The 18,293-nt window shown below is 57.1% G+C and overlaps 1 protein-coding gene across 1 annotated transcript in view; it reads left to right on the plus strand.

Annotated features, from left to right (window-relative positions):
- Positions 1-18,293, plus strand: part of BCAS4 (breast carcinoma amplified sequence 4) — a 57,057-nt gene that overhangs the window by 21,679 nt on the left and 17,085 nt on the right. Inside the window, exons 3-4 of the mRNA XM_023626750.2 lie at positions 590-691; positions 8,164-8,298. Of these exons, the coding sequence (XP_023482518.1) occupies positions 590-691; positions 8,164-8,298 (237 nt within the window). The remainder of the gene's footprint in view (positions 1-589; positions 692-8,163; positions 8,299-18,293) is intronic.

An 18,293-nucleotide genomic window follows, 5' to 3' on the forward strand; every position in this document is an offset into this window, starting at 1 on the left:
CCGTTTCAGTGATCGATGGACAGAGGCAGCTTCACAAAGTTCCTAGTCAGTCGCTTTGGGGGCCCTTCCAAGCAAAAGACATTGAAAATTAAATGAGATGGTGCGTGGGAAATGCTTCGTCCAGTGTCTGCGTGGAGGAGGCACTGCTGACCCGTGAGAGCGGTGGTTTTCGTCAACATTATTAATGAATGTTAATGATTATTGTTAACTCATTAGTATTATTTCCAGTGCAATGAAAACTTGACTTATCTCGACTTCGGTTTAGAGAAGAGATTTTGATTCTTTTCGTTTGCTCTGGTTTGGTGGTTTAGAAAATGAAGATACTTAGTTTGGGACTGGTATTGTTGGGTTTTGGGGCGAGGACAATTTGCGGTTCAGGAACTAATACCTGGATGGGTCTGTGTCCTGAGAGGCGGTGAGCTTGGTCCCCACCTGGGACTCTGCCTTGTTCCTGGGCCCGTCCTTGCACAGGATGCCGCTCACTGTGTCGGCTACCAGCGAGGTCTCTGCAGACCCTGGCCGACCAGAGGCCAGGGGGAGGATGCGGTGACATGGCAGAGGGCCTGATGAATTGTTTTGTTCCTTGCAGATCAGGAGCGACACTTCCCAGATCTTGGAGGAAAGCATCCCACTCCTTAAGGCCAAGGTGACGGAAATGCGTGGCGTCTACGCCAAGGTGGACCAGCTGGAGGTGTGTCCAGGAGAATAAGCTTCCCCTGTGAGACCTGTGGACTCATTCTGGCTCTTTTGGCCTCTCTTCCAAGATGCTGATCTGGCCTTGAGAGTGTCGGGTGTTAGACCCATTGCAGGGGGGTAGTGACAAAAAGGGGTCTACGCTTACATGGTATTTAAAAAAATACAAAAAGTATGAATTTGTATAAAGTACTCCATTGAAAAATAGAGATACTTTATATTAAAATCTGAATTTTAAGCTGCTTTTTGAAATTCAGAAGCTTTGATAACCCTGGGCCCACATCTCTTTAAGTACTTTAATCTGTTTATTTTTCAAGGTATAAATACATTAAGTCCAGATGTCTTAATGTATAGTTGAGTGAATTTTTACATATGGAAACTCCCATGAGAAGATGGCCCAAGTTAAGAAATAGAGCATCTCCAACCCCTGGGCTGTATTCTTATAGCACTGGTGGCAGCTGCTCCTCAGATGAGGCACGCGTTTTCCTGCTCACCACAGTCCCCACTGAGCCCTATTGCCTCACTGCTGACTTATCTCACTCATCGTTTACTTGGTGGGCACTGGGCCAAGCTATAGAGTATCTTGTTTTTCCCTTTGCTGCGCTGCAAATTTGGTACCCTCACTACCCCATCTCCCAGAGGAGGAACATAAACTCCAAGAGGTAAGCCACTTCCCCAGAGTCACAGAGTCCCATGAAGCTGGGACTTCAACTTGCATTCACTGGAACCCAAGCTCTTAATCAAACTGGGGCCCTCACCTTGGGGTCCTGGCTCCTTGCGCAGGGGAAGCCCGGGAGGCTGGGGGGAGCTTGCGGTTTAATAGTCGTCACCCGGACAGAGGGGACTGGGCCCCTTCAAGCTGCAGAGGAAGGGAGCGTGGCAGTCAGCACCGGAGTTAGCAGAGAATTAACATTCTTGTCAGCCGAGAATGAGACAGGAATATAATTAAAACTTTGCCCTTGGAATAGCTGATTCATTTGAATTTTATTCCACACGTTTGAAAGAGGAAGGAAAGTGGGAAGATTTGCAGCCCCAGTTCCAGCCGTGCCTTGCTGGCCCAGCTCTCAAGTTTTCTCCAGCATTCAGTCCACTAACATTTACTGAGGGCCTACTGTGTGCCGCTGCGGGGCGCTCACAGTGAGACGGACAGTCCATGGCCATATTCCGGCAGGAGAGACACGACAGCAGACGTTACCATAGTAGTTTCCTGGGGCCACTGTAACAAATTACCACAAATGTGTGGCTTAAAACAACACGACTTTATTATCTTACAGCTCTTGAGATCGGAGGTTAAAAATGTGTCTAATAGACTAAAGTTGGTGTCGGCAGGGCTGACTCTGCAGGAGCATCCAGACTGGAGGCTCTGGGGGAATCGGGTCCTTGGCTCTTCCAGCTTCTAATGGCTGCCTGCGTGTCTCTGCTCGTGGCCCCTTCCTCCCTCTGCAGAGCCCACAGCGTAGCCTCCTCCCGCCTCTCTCCTGCTCCGATACTCCTGCTTCCCTCTTATGAGGACCCTGTGAGGACACTGGGCCCACCCGGATCCTCCAGGATCATCTCCCCGTTTCATGTGATTCCCCCTTGATCACATCTGCAAATCTTTTTTGTCGTGTCAGGTAACGTAGGCACAGGTTCTGGGAATGAGGATGTGGACATCTTGGGGCCATTATTCTGTTGGCCACGGTTACCAAGGGTGAGGCGAGCGCTCTGGAGGAAAGGAGCGACCAAGGGGTGGGATCCGCAGGCCCCTGGAGGATGTGTGGAAGGAACAGTGTGGGGTGGGGAGGGGTGGGCAGGGGCACAGCTCAGGCAGAGGCTCAGAGGAGGGAAGGATCTCAGCTCTGGGGCAGCAAGAAGATGGGGACGCTGGAAGGATCCTGGGATGGCCAGATTACGGGGACATGACCAGAGCAGGGCTGGAGAAAACGGGCCTCAGGCCTTGCGATCCACGGTCAGGATTTCGGCCTTTATCCTGAGGAATGGGGAGCCGCTGAAGAGACAGGCGAGCTCAGTGGTCAGGAGCTTACGCTCCAGAGCAGGCGTCCCAGCCTGGGTGCTGATGACACTTGGGGCCAGGAATTCTCCGTTGTGGGGCTGTCCTGTGCATTGTGGGACATTTCGCACCGTCCCTGGCCTCTGCTCACGAGATGCCAGTAGCGTCCCCCCAGTTGTGACAACCAGAATGTCTCTAGATGTTGCCAACTTGCTCCTGGTTGGGAACCTCTGCCCTAGATTCCTGCTGCCTGGGTTCAAATCCTGGTCCCCAGCGGGGAGGGGGCTGAGCAGCGACACTGTCAGCTCGACCCACACATGTCCCAAGACGCGTGCACGCGCGCGCACACACACACACACGCGCGCGCGTGCACGCAGTGACCGTGGCTCCCTCTGTGGAGTGTGTTTACCCCCGGACAGTCTGAGCCTTCATTTCCCTATAATGTGGGCTAACAACTGTCAGCTTCTTGAAGGCAAATCTTATCAATATTTCCTCGACAAAGATTTGTGGAAGGCTCACTCTGGGCTACGCTGAGATGGGTGCTGGGGACACAGCTGGTGGGAGACTCCTGGTCCCCTGCTAGTGGCATGTGAGGGTCCTGGATGAGGAAGTGGGCCGGATGAGACAGGCTGGCTGTGTGCCCACCTACCATGGGGGTGCTGCCCAGACCCAGAACAGACACAGCTCCCGGGGAATGACCTTTACACTAAGGCCTGGAGGATGGAGGAGTGAGCCTGGGGACGGGGCAGCTTGTGCAAAGGCCCAGCGGCTGGACAGAGCAAGGCCGCTCAGGCAGTTGTGGGTGAGTGCAGAGCTCAAGGTCAGGGGTGAGGCTGGAGTGGTGGGCACAGACTGACCGTGTAGGGCCAAGTTGTGGAGTTTGGACCCTGTTTTGAGAATGACAGGACCCCTCAAAGGGATTACAGTTAGTATACTTCCCCTCGCCCCTGAGAAAGGCCAGAATGATTCTTTTTAAAGTGTTCCATTCAGAAGTTCTTAGTATATTTACAAGGTTGTGCAGTCATCACCAATGCCTGATTTCAGGACATTTTCATCACCCCCTAAAACAAACACCGTATCCATTAGCAGTCATCCCGTACCGCCCCCCGCCCCGCAGCCGTGAGCCTGCTTTCTCCCTCTCTGGTGCCTGCTCTGGATGGGGCGGATGAGTGGAGCCGTCCAGTACGTGGCCTATGGTGTCTGGTTTATTTCACCTAGCGTGAAGTTTTCAAGGTTCATCCATGTGGTAGCACATGTCAGAACCTCGTTTCTTTTTACGGCTGAATAATATTTTATTGTATGCATAAATATACAGTATTCATCAGTTGATGAATATTTGGATTTTTTCCACTCTTTGGCTGTTATGAATAGTGCTGCTGTGAACATTCATGTCCCAGCCTTTGTGGGGACGTATGTCTTCATGTCTCTTGGGTGATCCCTAGGAGTGGATAGCCGGGTCGTATGGTAACCCTTTTCAGGAACTGCCAAACTATTTTCCAAAGCGACTACACCATTTTACATTCTGCCAGCAGTTATTCTAAGCTTTAGATGGAGATTACAAACTCAGGTGCCAACAGGCTCCAGGACTGTGCTGGGTGACCGGGTATTAAGAGCAACTCCTGGGCCCCCTCCCCCATTACTTCTAATAGCTGGAGCTGAGAAGCACCTGTCCCCTTCAGTGGGGACAAAGCCCCAGGCTGCCACAGTCCCCACTCTGCCCCAGAGACTCCCCAACATTGAGGCTGAGTGCATTTGCCTTGTATCAGCCTCTCCCCCCCCCACCGGGCTGTTGCTTTCCTTCGAGTAGAGGAGTATTTCTCTGTAACTGGGTCTCTATTAAAAGGAGGAAAAACTCAGTCCACGAGGGCCGTGGAGTTTGAGACCAATGGGAGAATACTTATTTCCCACCTTGCAGTGTGTGACATTAGAACAAGGAAACTTAGGACCCGATGAGGACTGACGTTGTCCCGGGACGGATGGATCTCAGGGCCAGATGGCCTGGGCCTCAGACTTGCCCCCTGGGGAACTCTCTGCCCTCTTAGAGTCAGTGTCCTCCTCTGTAAGTTGGGACTATGCCGTCCGTCCCTCGGAGAGTGGTCAGCAGGGGGTCAGGCCAGCACGGGCACGTTGGGCTCAGCAGGGACAGGCGGTGAGTGTGGTGGTTGTTGCCCCAAGGCCGAGACGCAGACTGTGCAATGGATGCTCGCCACTCTGCCCCACCAGCCGGGGTCCCAGGGTGTCTGAGGTGTTGGGGGCTTTCAGGGAGCCCAAGACCCTCCTGCTCTCAGATCAGTGTGACCCGCCAGGCAGGGGCTTGGGATCCAGGGGGTGACTTTTCAGGCTAGAACCTGGCCCTTTCTCAGTTTTAATAATAAATGTCATCACTTACTGAGCACCTGCTACGAGCCAGAGACTGTAAGTGCTTCGCCCTCACAGCAGCTCCAGGAGGCTGGGCCCCTTATTAGTCCCATTTTACACAAAAGCAGCCGAGGCACAGAGAGGTGGAGTGATTTGCCCGAGGTCACACAGCTAGGAAGCGGTGGAGCTGGGGTTGAAATGTCTGCTCCTGACCGCTCCTCACTGCTGAACGCTGGCTCTCCGGACGGGTCCTGCTCTGACGCGGGGCCTTTGCCAGAAGTGTTCAGATACCCAGTACTTACAACTATATTTTAAAAGAGCTGGGGAGCCAGCCCTGTGGCCAAGTGGTTAAGTTCACACGCTCCGCTTCGGCGGCCCAGGGTTTCACTGGTTTGGATCCTGGGCGTGGACATGGCGCCGCTCATCAGGCCATGCTGAGGCGGCATCCCACATGCCACAACTAGAAGGACCCACAACTAAAATATGCAACTATATACTGGGGGGATTTGGGGAGAAAAAGCAGGAAAAAAAAAACGAGATTGGCAACAGTTGTTAGCTCAGGTGCCAATCTTTAAAAGAGCTGGGGTTTCCTTTCTCTTTCCTCCCTCCCTTCCGTCCCTCCCTCCTGATAATAAGAGTAGTACATTTTCACTGTAGAGAAAAATATATAGAAGTCACCATCCTCCTGATACCCAGCCACCAGGGTGGTTAGGGTTAGCCATCACCCTCTCTCTGTGCGCCACGCCCCAGCCATGCGCTCACGTGTGTGCCCATCTTTGTGTCGGTGCGGTCTGTGGCGCCGGTTGCGCCCTCCCCCAGCCGTGGCTTGGCCACGCGGCCCCAGCAGTGGCTTTCGAGGCAGGTCCGGCTTCATGAGCTGCTTCCTCCCGTGCCTCACGCTCCCCAGCGGATCGATAGTGACAATCACGCAGGGAGCGGAAAATGAGGATCAGCCGGAGGACGCACGGCAGGACTCTCTCCTGTATTTTACAACCAGATGTGCTGGCCGAGCGAGGCCTCCGAGCTCGAAGGTGGAGCCCTGGTCAGGGGACGCTTCCTGGCCTGCGGCCCCTTGTCCCCCACCAAGGGCTGCCCCCCACACACCTGGTGCGGCTTATTCAGCCTTTCAGCTCTGTCACTGCCAGAACCTCAGGGCAGCTGCAGCACAACAGTACGGCCATCTTGGGTTCATCCAGTGTCTTTCTGCTAAGGATGTAGGCATTCATTCATGCGTGCATTCATTCATTCATTCATGTGTGCATTCATTCATTCAACATGTGCATGCGTTCATTCATGTGTGCATCATTCATTCATACATGTATGTATGCATGCATTCATTCATGCAGGCATTCATTCATGTGCACATGCATTCATTCACCCATCAAGGTGTGCATGCATTCATTCATGCCTGCATTCTTCCTTCATTCATTCATCAATGTGTGCATGCATTTGTGCATTCACCATCCAGCTGAGTCCCTTCTAGGTGACCAGGCTCTGGTCTTCACATTGTGACCAGCACTGACTCAGCACCTGCTCTTTGAGAACTTATATTCTAGAGGGAGGAGGACCGTGAATAAGTAGAGGAGAATTTCAGCAGGTGAGGAGGGCTAGGACAGCAGGGAGACCGGGGCTCCACAGTGACTTGGGGGCTGTGTTACATCAAATGATCAGGGAAGCCTCTCTGTGGAGGGGCCAGTCAGTCCAAGGCCTTCACCCCATCAGGAGCAGAGAGAAGAGCACCACCGGCATGGAGAGAGCTGGTGCAAAGGCCCTGTGGAGAGTGAGGCCCGGCACTTTCAGGGCACTGGAGGGAGGCCAGTGTGGCTGGTGTGTGTATAGGTTTGGGGGGCTGGGTGGCGGTGGCCTTGCAGCCGTGGGGTCTGTGGCTTTCATTCTACTGAGGGGAGGTTCCCCTGGGGGCTCAGCAGCAGGATGTCCTTCTTCCTGTTCCTGGTGCAAGAAAAGCTTTCCCATCAATATTGGAACGAGGGAGGCCACAGATGGAGGGCTCGTCCGAGATGGCCCTGGAGTCGCTACATTCGGCAGCCTTAGCCATGTATACACACAGCACACACGCATAAACACGGGCACAAGCACATGTAAACACATGCATACACGTGCACACACACAGGCACATGCACGCACATTTGCTAGTGCAGAGAAAGGCGTGAAAAGGCGCACATCACAGGTTGCAGATGAGTGGGCTGAATTTTACTGCACAGTATTTTTTAAAATTGTGAATTTATTGCTAACCTTGATAAAAACTGGAGACTTTTCATAAAATCTGAAAGTCCTTCTCTTTCTTTTTAAAATGATATTATCTGACACTTATTGAGCTCTTAATACGTGCTGAGCACTTAGCTGTGTAGCAAGGTTGGTATGGATATTATTCCATTTTGCAGAGGAGAAGATTGAGGCTGATGGGAATTGACTTGCCGGAAGGCACGTAACTCGTGAGCGGTAGAACCTGGATTCTAACGCAGAGAGTCCGACCCCAGAGTTCTCTTTCTCTTTCTTTTGAAACTGAAGTTTTCCACGAGAGGCCTGGAGCTGAGGGGCCCTGTGGGCCTGGATCCAGCATTCCCGTGCCCCCAGTCCCGACTCTTCACTGCTTGTCGCCTGCCTGCCCCTCAACATCCTCCGAGTTTCAGACTCCCCAATACCCACCAACTATGAAAGTGAGCATTTTGGCAACTTCTAAAAAAACTGCTTTTAATAAAGAAGGCTTTGCAGTCTGAGGGATGTGCACCTCAGTCTCCTTTCTGCCACTTCCTGGCTGTGTGACTTTGGGCAGGTGACCCAACCTCTCTGAGCCTCAGTTTCCCTCCTCTGTAAAATAGAGGCTAAAATTAGGGTCCCCAGGGCGGAGGGAAAAGGTGAGAGGACACAGGAGAGGCCTGGCCAGGCCAGGCCCCCCATGGGAGCCGTTGCTATTATTGTCAGGTTTTCTGAAGGTGCCCCAGCTGAGCAGGCCCTGCCTGACCTCTGCAGGAGCCATGGGCCGGTTAGAGGAGGCTGGTGGCAGTGATTGAGGGCCTGGCGTCTCCACGGGTGGGGCGTGCAGCCAGGAGCGTGCTCCAGCCCTGCAGCTGTGGCATGGCGGGCTCTGCTTTCTCCACCAGGCCTTCGTCAGGATGGTTGCGCACCACGTCTCCTTTCTGGAAGCCCACGTGCTGCAGGCGGAGCGAGACCACGGGCCCTTCTCCCAGACCCTGCGCAGGTGGCTTGGCTCCACCGGGCTCCCCTCCTTCAGGAACGTGAGTATCTCCCTCTCCCGCCTCCTTCCAGACCCCAGAGTGGGGAGGGGGCTCAGGAAAGGGGAGTTCAAAGGGCACATCTCAAGTCTGCAGACAGGAAATGGTGTCTGGCTGGCCCGGGGAGGGCTGGCCCAGGTGGCCGGGGTGTCTGAGTCCCTCCCTCAGGTGCCTCTTCTTGCTCTGAGCTTCGAGCATCCATGCTGTCACTGCTCGTTTATTCATCCACCATTTATTGAGCGCCTGCTGTTTGCTGAGTACCGTGGTCCACCTAGGCTTACTGCAGTGTGCAGAAACAGCCCCTGCCTCCTGTCCTGTCCTGTCCTTACACACCTAAGGACATACTCAAGGTGGCATCCACAATTCAGGCTGGGTCCTGCTTCCCAAGGCGTGAGTCAGCCTTGAGCAGACCCGAGGGGCTGGGGATGGTGGAGGGGCATCCAGCCTGCGGGGGCCCTTTGTGACTCGCAAAGGCCTCTCCCTCCCACACCTCTGCTTTCCTGGGGTCCTCCCTAGGACCCCATAAGGAAGAAAGATCATTGTGTCCCTTTGACTGATGGAAGAACTGAGGCCAGACTGATGCTGCGATCGAGACCGTCAGTGTTTAAGACACATCTGTCTTTCTAACTTGTCATCTGCTGACCCTCTAGTCCAGGGGACACCGGGCAAGGTCTGGAGACGTTTTGGTTGTCCGCTGGGGGCGAGGGTGCTACTGGCATCTAGTGGGTAGAAACCAGGGTTGCTGGTAAACACTCTACAGTGTGCAGGACAGCCCCCCACAGCAGAGAACAATCCAGCTTGAAACGTCAGTGTGGCTGCGTTTGGGAGACCCCGCCCTAAGCCGTATTCCATGGCGCTAACACCATTTATGTTAGGCCTGTTCTGAGGGTTTTCTGCGCCGTTTTTATTATGTGGCCTCTAATTCCACACCAGTCTTGGGAGGAAAGTGCCTTTTCATCCTCCCCATGTTACAGACGAGGAGTCTGCGGCTCAGGTAGGTGAAGGGCCTTGCCTGAGGCCACACAGCCTGGTGTGAGGGGGCTGGGTGGGAGCCCTGGTTGGCCTGTCTCCAGGGCCTTGCCTGTCACAGGAGAGGTGTCTGCTCACCTGGCCACCCTGTCCCACCCCTAGCGGGGTTTCTCCCTGGTCCCTGGGCTCTGCCTGCGGGTCCCCCTGTGCCCCGCATCCCCTTTTGTGTTATCCCAAAGGCTCGTTTATCGAGTGTTGACAACGTGCCCGAGCTGCGCTAAGGTTCTCCCCGGCCAGCGGACAAGGACATGGAAGTTTGGGAAGTGTCAGGGGTCGCAGTCCTGCAGCCCATGGGCAGAGTGTGGCCCGTGTGGGCTCGTTCTCTTTGGCCAAGCAATGTTCTTTAAATGCCGTGGCTCAGGCTGCCTGGCTGGGCATTCGCTCTCCAGCCCCTGCCGGGACCACACTCCTCCATCTTGTCCTACCCCTGCCCAGGGCATGTGCTGCTCGCCTGCCTGCCTCCAGCTGGGTGACTTGCCAGAGGCCAGTCACAGCTAGACAGTGGGCTCACAGAGCTCATGGTTTAGAAACTCCTGTTGATCCTTCAGAGCCCAAGGTCATGCCACCTCCTCTGAGAAACCCTCTGGAATTTCCCCCTCTGCAGACAGATGCAGTCTCTCTGCCTTCCAGTGACAATGACTCAGGAGCTTCCTTTGTCCTCCTCTCCTTTGAGTTGTGGTGACTGTTCCTGGGTGACTGGGAGCCCCCCGTCACCCCGTGCCCTGTCCACTGAGGGCTTAGAAGCACACCCGGGGAGGGAGATCAGAGGACCTCGGCTGCCCATGGCCGGCAGCAGGTATCCCATAGTCGGGCCCTCTGGGCCCTTGGTCTCTGCCCTTGAGGGTCTTTGTCTGGGGTCTGCACAGTGGTCCCCATGTGATTGGCACTGGTGTCCCCAAGGCTTAGAGAGGGAGAGTCACGTGGCTGAGGTCAGTGCTGGGTGGAACGCAGGCCCATGGGGCTCTGGCAGTGGGTTCCCCGTCCACTCCTGCTGCGGTGCCCCCACGGGGCGTGGCCGGGCGTGACGGGACCTGCATCGTCTGTCGCCAGGCCTACCTGTGGTGACTCGTTCCAGGAAGTGCGTCTCAGCCGGGGTTGGTGAGTCACTCGGCCACCCCGGCGTGTTGATCTTGGCCCCAGGAGGGCTTTGTCTGGAGCGGGCGGTGTGGGCCAGTGTGTGTACACGCGTGTGCAGACCCAGGGTTTCCAGGGCTGCACCTGAACCCTTGGTGCGAGCCGGAGGGGCCCTTCACAGCTTGTGTTGGGGCCCTAACTTTGCAGGCACCTCACATCCCACCCTGTGAGGTGGGTCTGGTTGTTGTCCCTCTTTCACAGATGAGGAAACTGAGGCACCGAGGGGTAGAGCTGCTTGGCCACCCGGAAAGTGGTGGAGCTAGGATTCCAGCCTGCGTGGCTGGGCCCGGAGCCGGCGCTCTGCACCGCTTGGCCTGCTGGGTCTTTCTGGGCCCACTGCTGTTCCCCGGAATGCTGTCCCGGGGCGAGGGTCCGGGTGGAACACCCAGATGGGTCTCCCTTTCTTCCATCGGGGTTTCCCGAGAGCCAGGATTTCACGCTGTGTCAAGTCTGTTCCCCTCAGAGCCTGCCGAGGTGGACACGTCCCCTCAGTGACCACTGTTGTCACCCTCGGACAGTCCACACTGGGCCCTGCTCCTTCCCCCCAAGGAGAGGCCTCCCCCCACAACCCCAGACTCTGTCTCCTGCCCCACCCGCCCTCCTCGGTGTCCAAGGGTCCCGTGGAGGGGAGAAGGCTGGTGTGGGCAAGCGGCTCCTGGACCTCGCCTGGCCCCTCGGGAATGCTGGCCAGGGGGCCTGTCCCTGTGGGGTAAGCCACACCGCTCCCCTGGAAGCACATCCCCTCAAGGAGAGAGGCCCCCACCGCTGCCCCAGTGGCAGTCCCGGAGTCAGGGGAGGGGTGGGGACCCCCTCGTGCCTTCACCCCTGGAGCTGGGCAGGGCCTTTCTGGGTATGTTTCCCGCCCTCTCTGCTATTCCATCAGCTGCAGCAGAAGTTCTGGGGCTGCGGGGGGGCCGGGAGAAAATTGGTCCTTGTTTTTTCTGACTTTGCCAGCCCCTGCTTCCCCCTCTCTCCTCCTCCTCACTTTGCAGGCGAGTGGGGAGGCCCAGGAGGGTGGGAGGAGCTGGGCCGGGTCTCCCAGCCCACCAGGAGTGGGAAGCAGTGTCCCACCCCTCTGCCCTGCGCTGGGGACCCAGACCCGCCCCTGCCCGTGTGGCCTGGGCCGGCCCCAGGATGCTGTGGAGGTGGAGGCCTGGGGACGCGGGGGTGCCACCTGCCCTGAAGCCCCGGCCTCTTCCCTCTGACTTGAGCGGCCTGAGGAGCATGCAGTCACGGGGGACAGGGCCCGCGGGCGCCCAGGTACAAAAGCGTGCATGTTTTCATGCAACACTGTACATATTTTGTGGTACAAGTGTCCATATTTTCTTGTTGTCACATGTAAAAGTTTCCATTATACTTTTACTTTGATTCTTAGAACGTTCCAAGATTTTTTTTTTAAAGATTTTATTTATTTATTTTTTCCTTTTTCTCCCCAAAGCCCCCCGCTACATAGTTGTATATTCTTCGTTGTGGGTCCTTCTAGTTGTGGCATGTGGGACGCTGCCTCAGCGTGGTTTGATGAGCTGTGCCATGTCCGCGCCCAGGAGTCGAACCAACGAAACACTGGGCCGCCTGCAGCGGAGCGCGTGAACTTAACCACTCGGCCTTGGGGTCAGCCCCCGGAATGTTCCAAGGTTTTTTTTTTTTTTTTTTAAAGATTTTATTTTTTCCTTTTTCTCCCCAAAGCGCCCCCGGTACATAGTTGTGTATTCTTCGTTGTGGGTCCTTCTAGTTGTGGCGTGTGGGACGCTGCCTCAGCGTGGTCTGATGAGCAGTGCCATGTCCGCGCCCAGGATTCGAACCAACGAAACACTGGGCCGCCTGTAGCGGAGCGCGCGAACTTAACCACTCGGCCACGGGGCCAGCCCCCGGAATGTTCCAAGATTTTAACTGAGAACCGTGCCTCTCTTTCCCAGTAGCTAGATCCCGTCTCTGGCGGCTTTGGCTGTGTGACCGTGGGCGAGTCACTTAGCCTCTGTAAGCCTCCCATTGCTTGACAGTTGGTGAGCTGACGTGGGCCTGACTGTGAAAGGCTTGCTTGCTTGGGAACTGGTTTGGATTTGATGCAAAATGATGAGGGCCTCCATTAAGGCGGTGAGAAAAAAAGACTCCAGAACTCTCAGAAGCAGGTCTGAAGAGCCAGCTCTGCCTGTAAATCATGGCATGGTCCAGGAGAGGCTGCCCCATGGCTCAGAAGTGAGCAAGTATGGTGATGGTGACGTGGAGCCAGCCCTGCGGTGCCAGACACCGTTCTCAACTCGTCAGCACCCCACGATGGAGGTGCTGTTTTAATCTCCATTTTACAGGTGAGCAGACTGAGGCACAGAAAGGTTAAGTAACTTACCCAAAATCACACAGCTGGGCATCGGGATATAAACTCCCATAACTGTCTTAACTCCATCCCATAGTGCCTCAGGAGAGAGCTGTGATCTCTTCCCTCAGGAAGCTTGTGTCTAGTGGGAGAACAGGGACCAACTTCTAAGAAAATTCTGTAGATAGTCGTTTCTAGGGGGGGCCTGGCTTGCCCTGAGGGCATCAGGGACGGCCTGCGAGGAAGGGCCATGCGAGTGGAGAGCTGGACGGTGAGTAAGAGCGGTCTGAAGTCGGAAGAAAGGGTGCTCCCAGCAGAGGGAACTTTAGATGTGAAGACCCTGGGGCGCCACTGGGCCAACCTCAAGGGACAGCAGCTGTCCCGCGTGGGTCGGCCTCGTGAACTCGGGGGGGTGGAGGGGAATGGGGCAGGGCCAGTTGGCCGGGGTCTCAGGCCCCGCAGAGGAGTTTAGCACGTGCCAAGGGCAGTGGGGAGCCATGGGAAGCTTCAGAGCAGGGAATGACGTGGCCACTTTGCTCCGAGGAGCGTTGCCGGGCGGGTGCTGCACCTGCGCCCCGTGGCGGGACTTGAATCTTGAATGCAGAGCCGGGCAGCGCGCTGGGGCCTGCAGGTGTCAGGGGCCGGCTTTAGGGTGAGTTTCCTGGGCCCAGAAACGTCGCCTGCTGTGCCTGAGCTCACGACCCACCCTCATCTGATCGAAGAGACGGGAGAGGGAAGAGAGGCTCTGGGGGGTGCTCTCCCAAGCGGCTGGTCCCAGGGCCCCCCAGGAGCGCCCCGGCCCACGCAGAGGGCCCCTTGCATCTGGAGTGTGGCCTGGCAGGTGCTGGAGCGGCCTCCAAGGGAGGGCGTGGGTCCCACAACAGGGGTCCCCATGGCTGGTGGCCGAGGCCCCCTCAAGGCCAGGCGGCCACCATGGGCATTCCGCGGCCGCGCCTGCCCCCCTCGGCGCCCGTGCCCAGAGGCCGGAGCACCCCGCTACCTTCCTCTAAACCACTGTTTATCTTCCGGGAGCCAAGACGTCTTGTTTCACGAGGTGTCATTTTGATTAATCTTCCCCTGGCTCAGTGGGGTGCTTGCCAAGGGAGGCTCTTTGGCCAATAGCAAAGCCGGGGGGGCCCGAGTCCTAATGCCCCCAGAGCCGGCTGCCCGAGGGAATGCCGCCTGGCCCACCTGCTTCCCCCACAAATGCCCACTGGGTGATCAGGTGACATCAAGGAGTGGTCTGCCAGGTGTGACAATAAGGAGTGGTGGGGCCTGTGGCGAATTGTAGAGCCAGGAATCACCTAAAGGGGTGCAGACTGTCCCACAGCAGCGCCTGCAGAAATGGGGGCCGGGTATGGCCCGACTGTCCTGTGTTGGGGAGACAGCTCCACCCCTGGAGCCTTAGATGTGCCGTCTAATGTCTAAAAGTCAGCGACTGATGTTTCGAAGTGTTCAACACTGTGGGGAAAACCTGTTGCGTGTGTGGGTCGCCCTGGCACACTCTCCAGCTCTGGGTTGTAGGCTGATGGCCTGAACCCCACAGGCCCCCTCCCCCCGCCCGCCCGCCCGCTGCGGAGCCTTAGGGACCAGGGAGGGGTGGAGAGGCATCTTCTGCACCTCTTTGCGCCAGCCCAGCAGGAGCCCCTCAGCTTTTAGCAGCAGCGTGATGGACAGCTGGCAGTTCTATTGGGCGTCTACTATTGCTCCAATTACTGCATTGAGCACGTACATGAAGGGCTTTCTGTGCCTTGTCTCAACTTCCCCTAACAGCCCCAGAGGTAAATGTTATTATACTAGTTCACGAGTAAGGGACCTGAGGCCCAGAGAGGGCTATTCATTTGCCCAGGGTCACACAGCATGAGCGGCAGAGCCGGGATTTGATGGAGCTTTGCCTTGTTCAGCGTGTGTCTCCCCTCTCTCTGTGATCTTCCTGAGAGCAGGGACCGCAGCCTCAATGGCCAGGCTTGCAAACTGGAGACCCTTGGGCTGGATCTGCCCCCCCCCCAACGTGTGTTCTGTGGCCGGCTTGGTGTATGAATATATTTAATTTGAATTGGTTGCCAGCATTTAAAAAAGCAAATTCACATGAGAATCTGTACTTGTAGCTTCTCTTGAAAAAGCAGGGGGCTGGGCCCCTGAGCAGCACCTGCCTGTGGGTGTTGAGTTTCTTACTGCTGGAGCGCATAGTAGGTGTTCAGTGGCTATTGATCAGTGGCTGCTCTCAGGCTTCTGTGGCCCTTGATGGCCTCCCCAGAGTTCCCAGGAGGCGTTCTCCTGCACTGGAGAGCTGGGACCAGTGACTGGCATGCCTCTTCCCACCGCTGGGGATTGGGGCCGCCTCCTGGGCTTTCCTGGAGGTAATGGAGGCTGTGGGCGGGGCTGCAGGAGTCCCAGTGCCAGGCGTGGCTGCTCCCTCCCCACCCCACCCCCAGCTTGCAAGGGAGGGAGGGAGGGAGGGAGGGAGGCTCCATCTGGCTGGGGCCGCCTCCCTCTGCCCAGTGCCCTGGAGGGGTGACTCCCAGAAGGAGGCTCGGCTTGGCTGGGGCTTTATCTCGGGGTGGAGGCCAAGCAAGGCACCAGCACAAAGAAGGGGAGGAGGTCCCGGCGCCTTCTCCCAGCCCGGAGCGGCCCCTTCTCCTCTGCCCTGTCGTCCTTTGTGGTAAAGTGCACCATGAGCAGATGGCAAATATGAACGCGACAATGGAGGCCTGAGTGGGGCCCTATCCCCAGCACCCCCTTGGGCCCCCCCCCCGCCCCCAACGCCGTCAGTGAGTCACTCAGCGCTCACAGGTTAAATGTGTGTCTGGCTCTGCAGAGCTGGTGGCGTGTGCACTGGGGAGGGACAGAGGGCTCCTGGCAGGCTGGCTTGGGAATCAGGTGTTTTTTTAAGCCTGGCATTCTTGTTGAGATTTTGAGGGTGAGCAAGGAGGACTTCCTTTCAAAATGAACGCTGGGTCTTCCTTTCGGACAGGCTGTTTGTTGCGGCCCATGTGGGAGCGCCCCGACTTCTGCCTGATTAGTGGGACACACTCAGTGTGCCCTCTCCCAGCACCGCAACCACCGGGGCCTCCCTTGACAGCAGCATCCTCGGGCCGGCCCTGCCATCCTTGGGGCTGGTGGACACTGTGGCCTTTGCACATGCTGGTCCCTTCCTAGAATACCCTTCCTGCCCCCTGCCTGGCAATGTTTATTCATTGTTCAAGGCCAAGTTGAATGTCACCACCTCTGGGAAGCCACCTGGATTCCCCCAGGCACTGTTCCTCTGGGCTCCCCAGTCCCCTGTTTGTTCCCCCCCGTCGGCACAGCACCTCAGGAGCTGTCCATCTTTTCACCTGTTGTCCCCAAGTCTGACATTTTCTCAGGGGTAGGGACTGTCTTATCTTTGTCTTAGTCGTAAGCAGCCATAGCTTTCTGGGCCTTTCTCTGGGCCAGTACAAGCGCGCACTTTTCCTGCCCTGGCTCAGTTCCTCTGCACACCCAGCTGTGACATAGGTACTGTCACCATTCCCCCTTCACAGATGAGGAAACTGAGGCCCAGAGAAGTTAGAACGTTCACTGAGCCGGGGGTTGGCCCCTTTGATTCCTGAGTGAGGCGGGGGGGGGGGGGGGGGGGGTCGTGGGCGGGAACTGTGGCCAGCCGAGGAGGCAGCGCCCTCCCCTCCAGCCAGGAGCAAAGGCTCAGCACAGCCGACCTGGCCTTTGTGAAAGAAAAGTCGAGGGTACAAATTTTTATGTGAAATCAGCTGATTTTGAGAATAAATCTGAGAGGTTCAGAGAAATCTCAGGGGGCCGATTGGCCCACCGGCCTCGTCTGCGCTGTGGCGAGCGAGGCTCTGCCGTGAGTCGCCTGCCGCGTGCGGGCCTGGCCTGCGGGCGGGTCCAGTGCTGCTGACTTAGGGAGAGTCAGGGAGCCGGTCCGGGGCGGGGGGCGCGGCCCCGAGAGCCAGCGCTGTGCTGAGCAGGCTGGACTCACTGAGCTGTGGACCCTGGCTGGCTCCAGTCCTGTCTGTGGCTCCTGTGGCCAGGTTCCCTCCCCAGCCTTCGCCCCCAGCCTTTGCCCCCAGCCCCCCAGCATCTCAGCAGCTATTCTATTCTGGGCCCACTGGGGGTAATTGGGAAGTGGGACCTGTGAACCCGGGCTGCTCACTCTGGCCAGCTGGGTCCCGGTCCCCAGGGCCCGTGTGATGGTGTCTGGGCAGCCGCCACAGAGCCCAGGATGCGAACCCCATGGGTGGGGCACCTGCCTTCCTCTGCCCGGCCTGGCCATTGGAGTGGCCTAGGCAGGGAGACATCACCTGGGCTGTGAGGGGTGCAGAGCCAGCGGCTGGCCTGTAGAAAAATGGGTTCTCCCTGGGTGCAGGGCAGAGGGAGGGGGTTGGTGGGGGCCCTCTACCCCCCAAATACTCTCTCTCAGGCACCCCTACTTTCTGAGTCGGACGTATGGTATTTCCTCAGTCTTAAGTGAAGTGTTGACAGATGCAGGTCCAGCACCCCTTTTCCGACTAGAGTGTCACCCTCATTGTCACCCTTCATGAAGACAGTCTGCCTCCCCGTCCCCATGTCATAATGCGTGCGCCCTGCCCCCCGACACGAGTGCATTGCATCGCAGCCCTTGCAGTGGGGGAGGTGGGAGCCGGGGCTCAGACCAGGGCTTCGCAACCTCGGCATCACTGATGTTTGGGGCCAGATGGCGCTCTGTTGCGGGGCCGTCCTGTGCATCGTGTGATGTTCACCAGCATCCCTGTCCAAAAAGTGTCCAGAAACTGCCAACGTCCCTGGAAGCAAAACTGCCCCGGGTTAGGGACCTCCGGCCCAGATGAATGCCACTTCTCAAAACTGGACTTGTCATGGTACCCTCTTTGCTTTTGCACATTTCCTATAAATAGGAAAAGTTTCCAGAATAAGTTTAAAAATGTATGAAAGCACAGGTTCTGGAGCCAACCATCCTGGACGTGTGCCCTGGCGGGGTCGCTTGCTGGCTCCGTGGCCCAGGAACAGGGTCTCCTTTCCCCTCCGCGGAATGGGGCAGCGGTGCCCCAGCCCTGTGGGGTCGGGTTGAGGGTCTGGACCGCACAATTCCCTCTGGATCTGGTGAACCTGTGTCGGGCACCCGCTCTGAGGTGGGCACTGGGCTGGGGCTCCTAAATCATGAGAGGAGGAGCTGGCTGACTGCGGGCGTCCCACGTGGCCGACGCCGTGCCGGTGCTCTGGACCCTGTATGCGTGCGCTCAGTTCCCGCTTGCTGTGGTGGGGTGGGCTGCCATCACTGGCCCCATTTTGTAGAAGAGCAACTGAGGTGCCTCCCTAGAGGTGGAGTCGCTGCGTCAGGTCTCGGGAGGAGGAGCAGCCCTGATCCCCCCCGCGCGGTCCGGCTCCTGGGCCCAGCGCCGCCTCGGGACGCGGGCTGTGTGTGCAGCCCCCAGCAGGTGCTTGGTGAGCGTGGGCTCCTGCAATCGTCTTGTCTTGCAGAAGCTCCCTTTGCGGGACTGATGGTTCCGCCCCCCTCCCCATGTGCTTGTGC

Source organism: Equus caballus, chromosome 22, assembly GCF_041296265.1.
Source record: "Equus caballus isolate H_3958 breed thoroughbred chromosome 22, TB-T2T, whole genome shotgun sequence".
Lineage (NCBI taxonomy): Eukaryota > Metazoa > Chordata > Mammalia > Perissodactyla > Equidae > Equus > Equus caballus.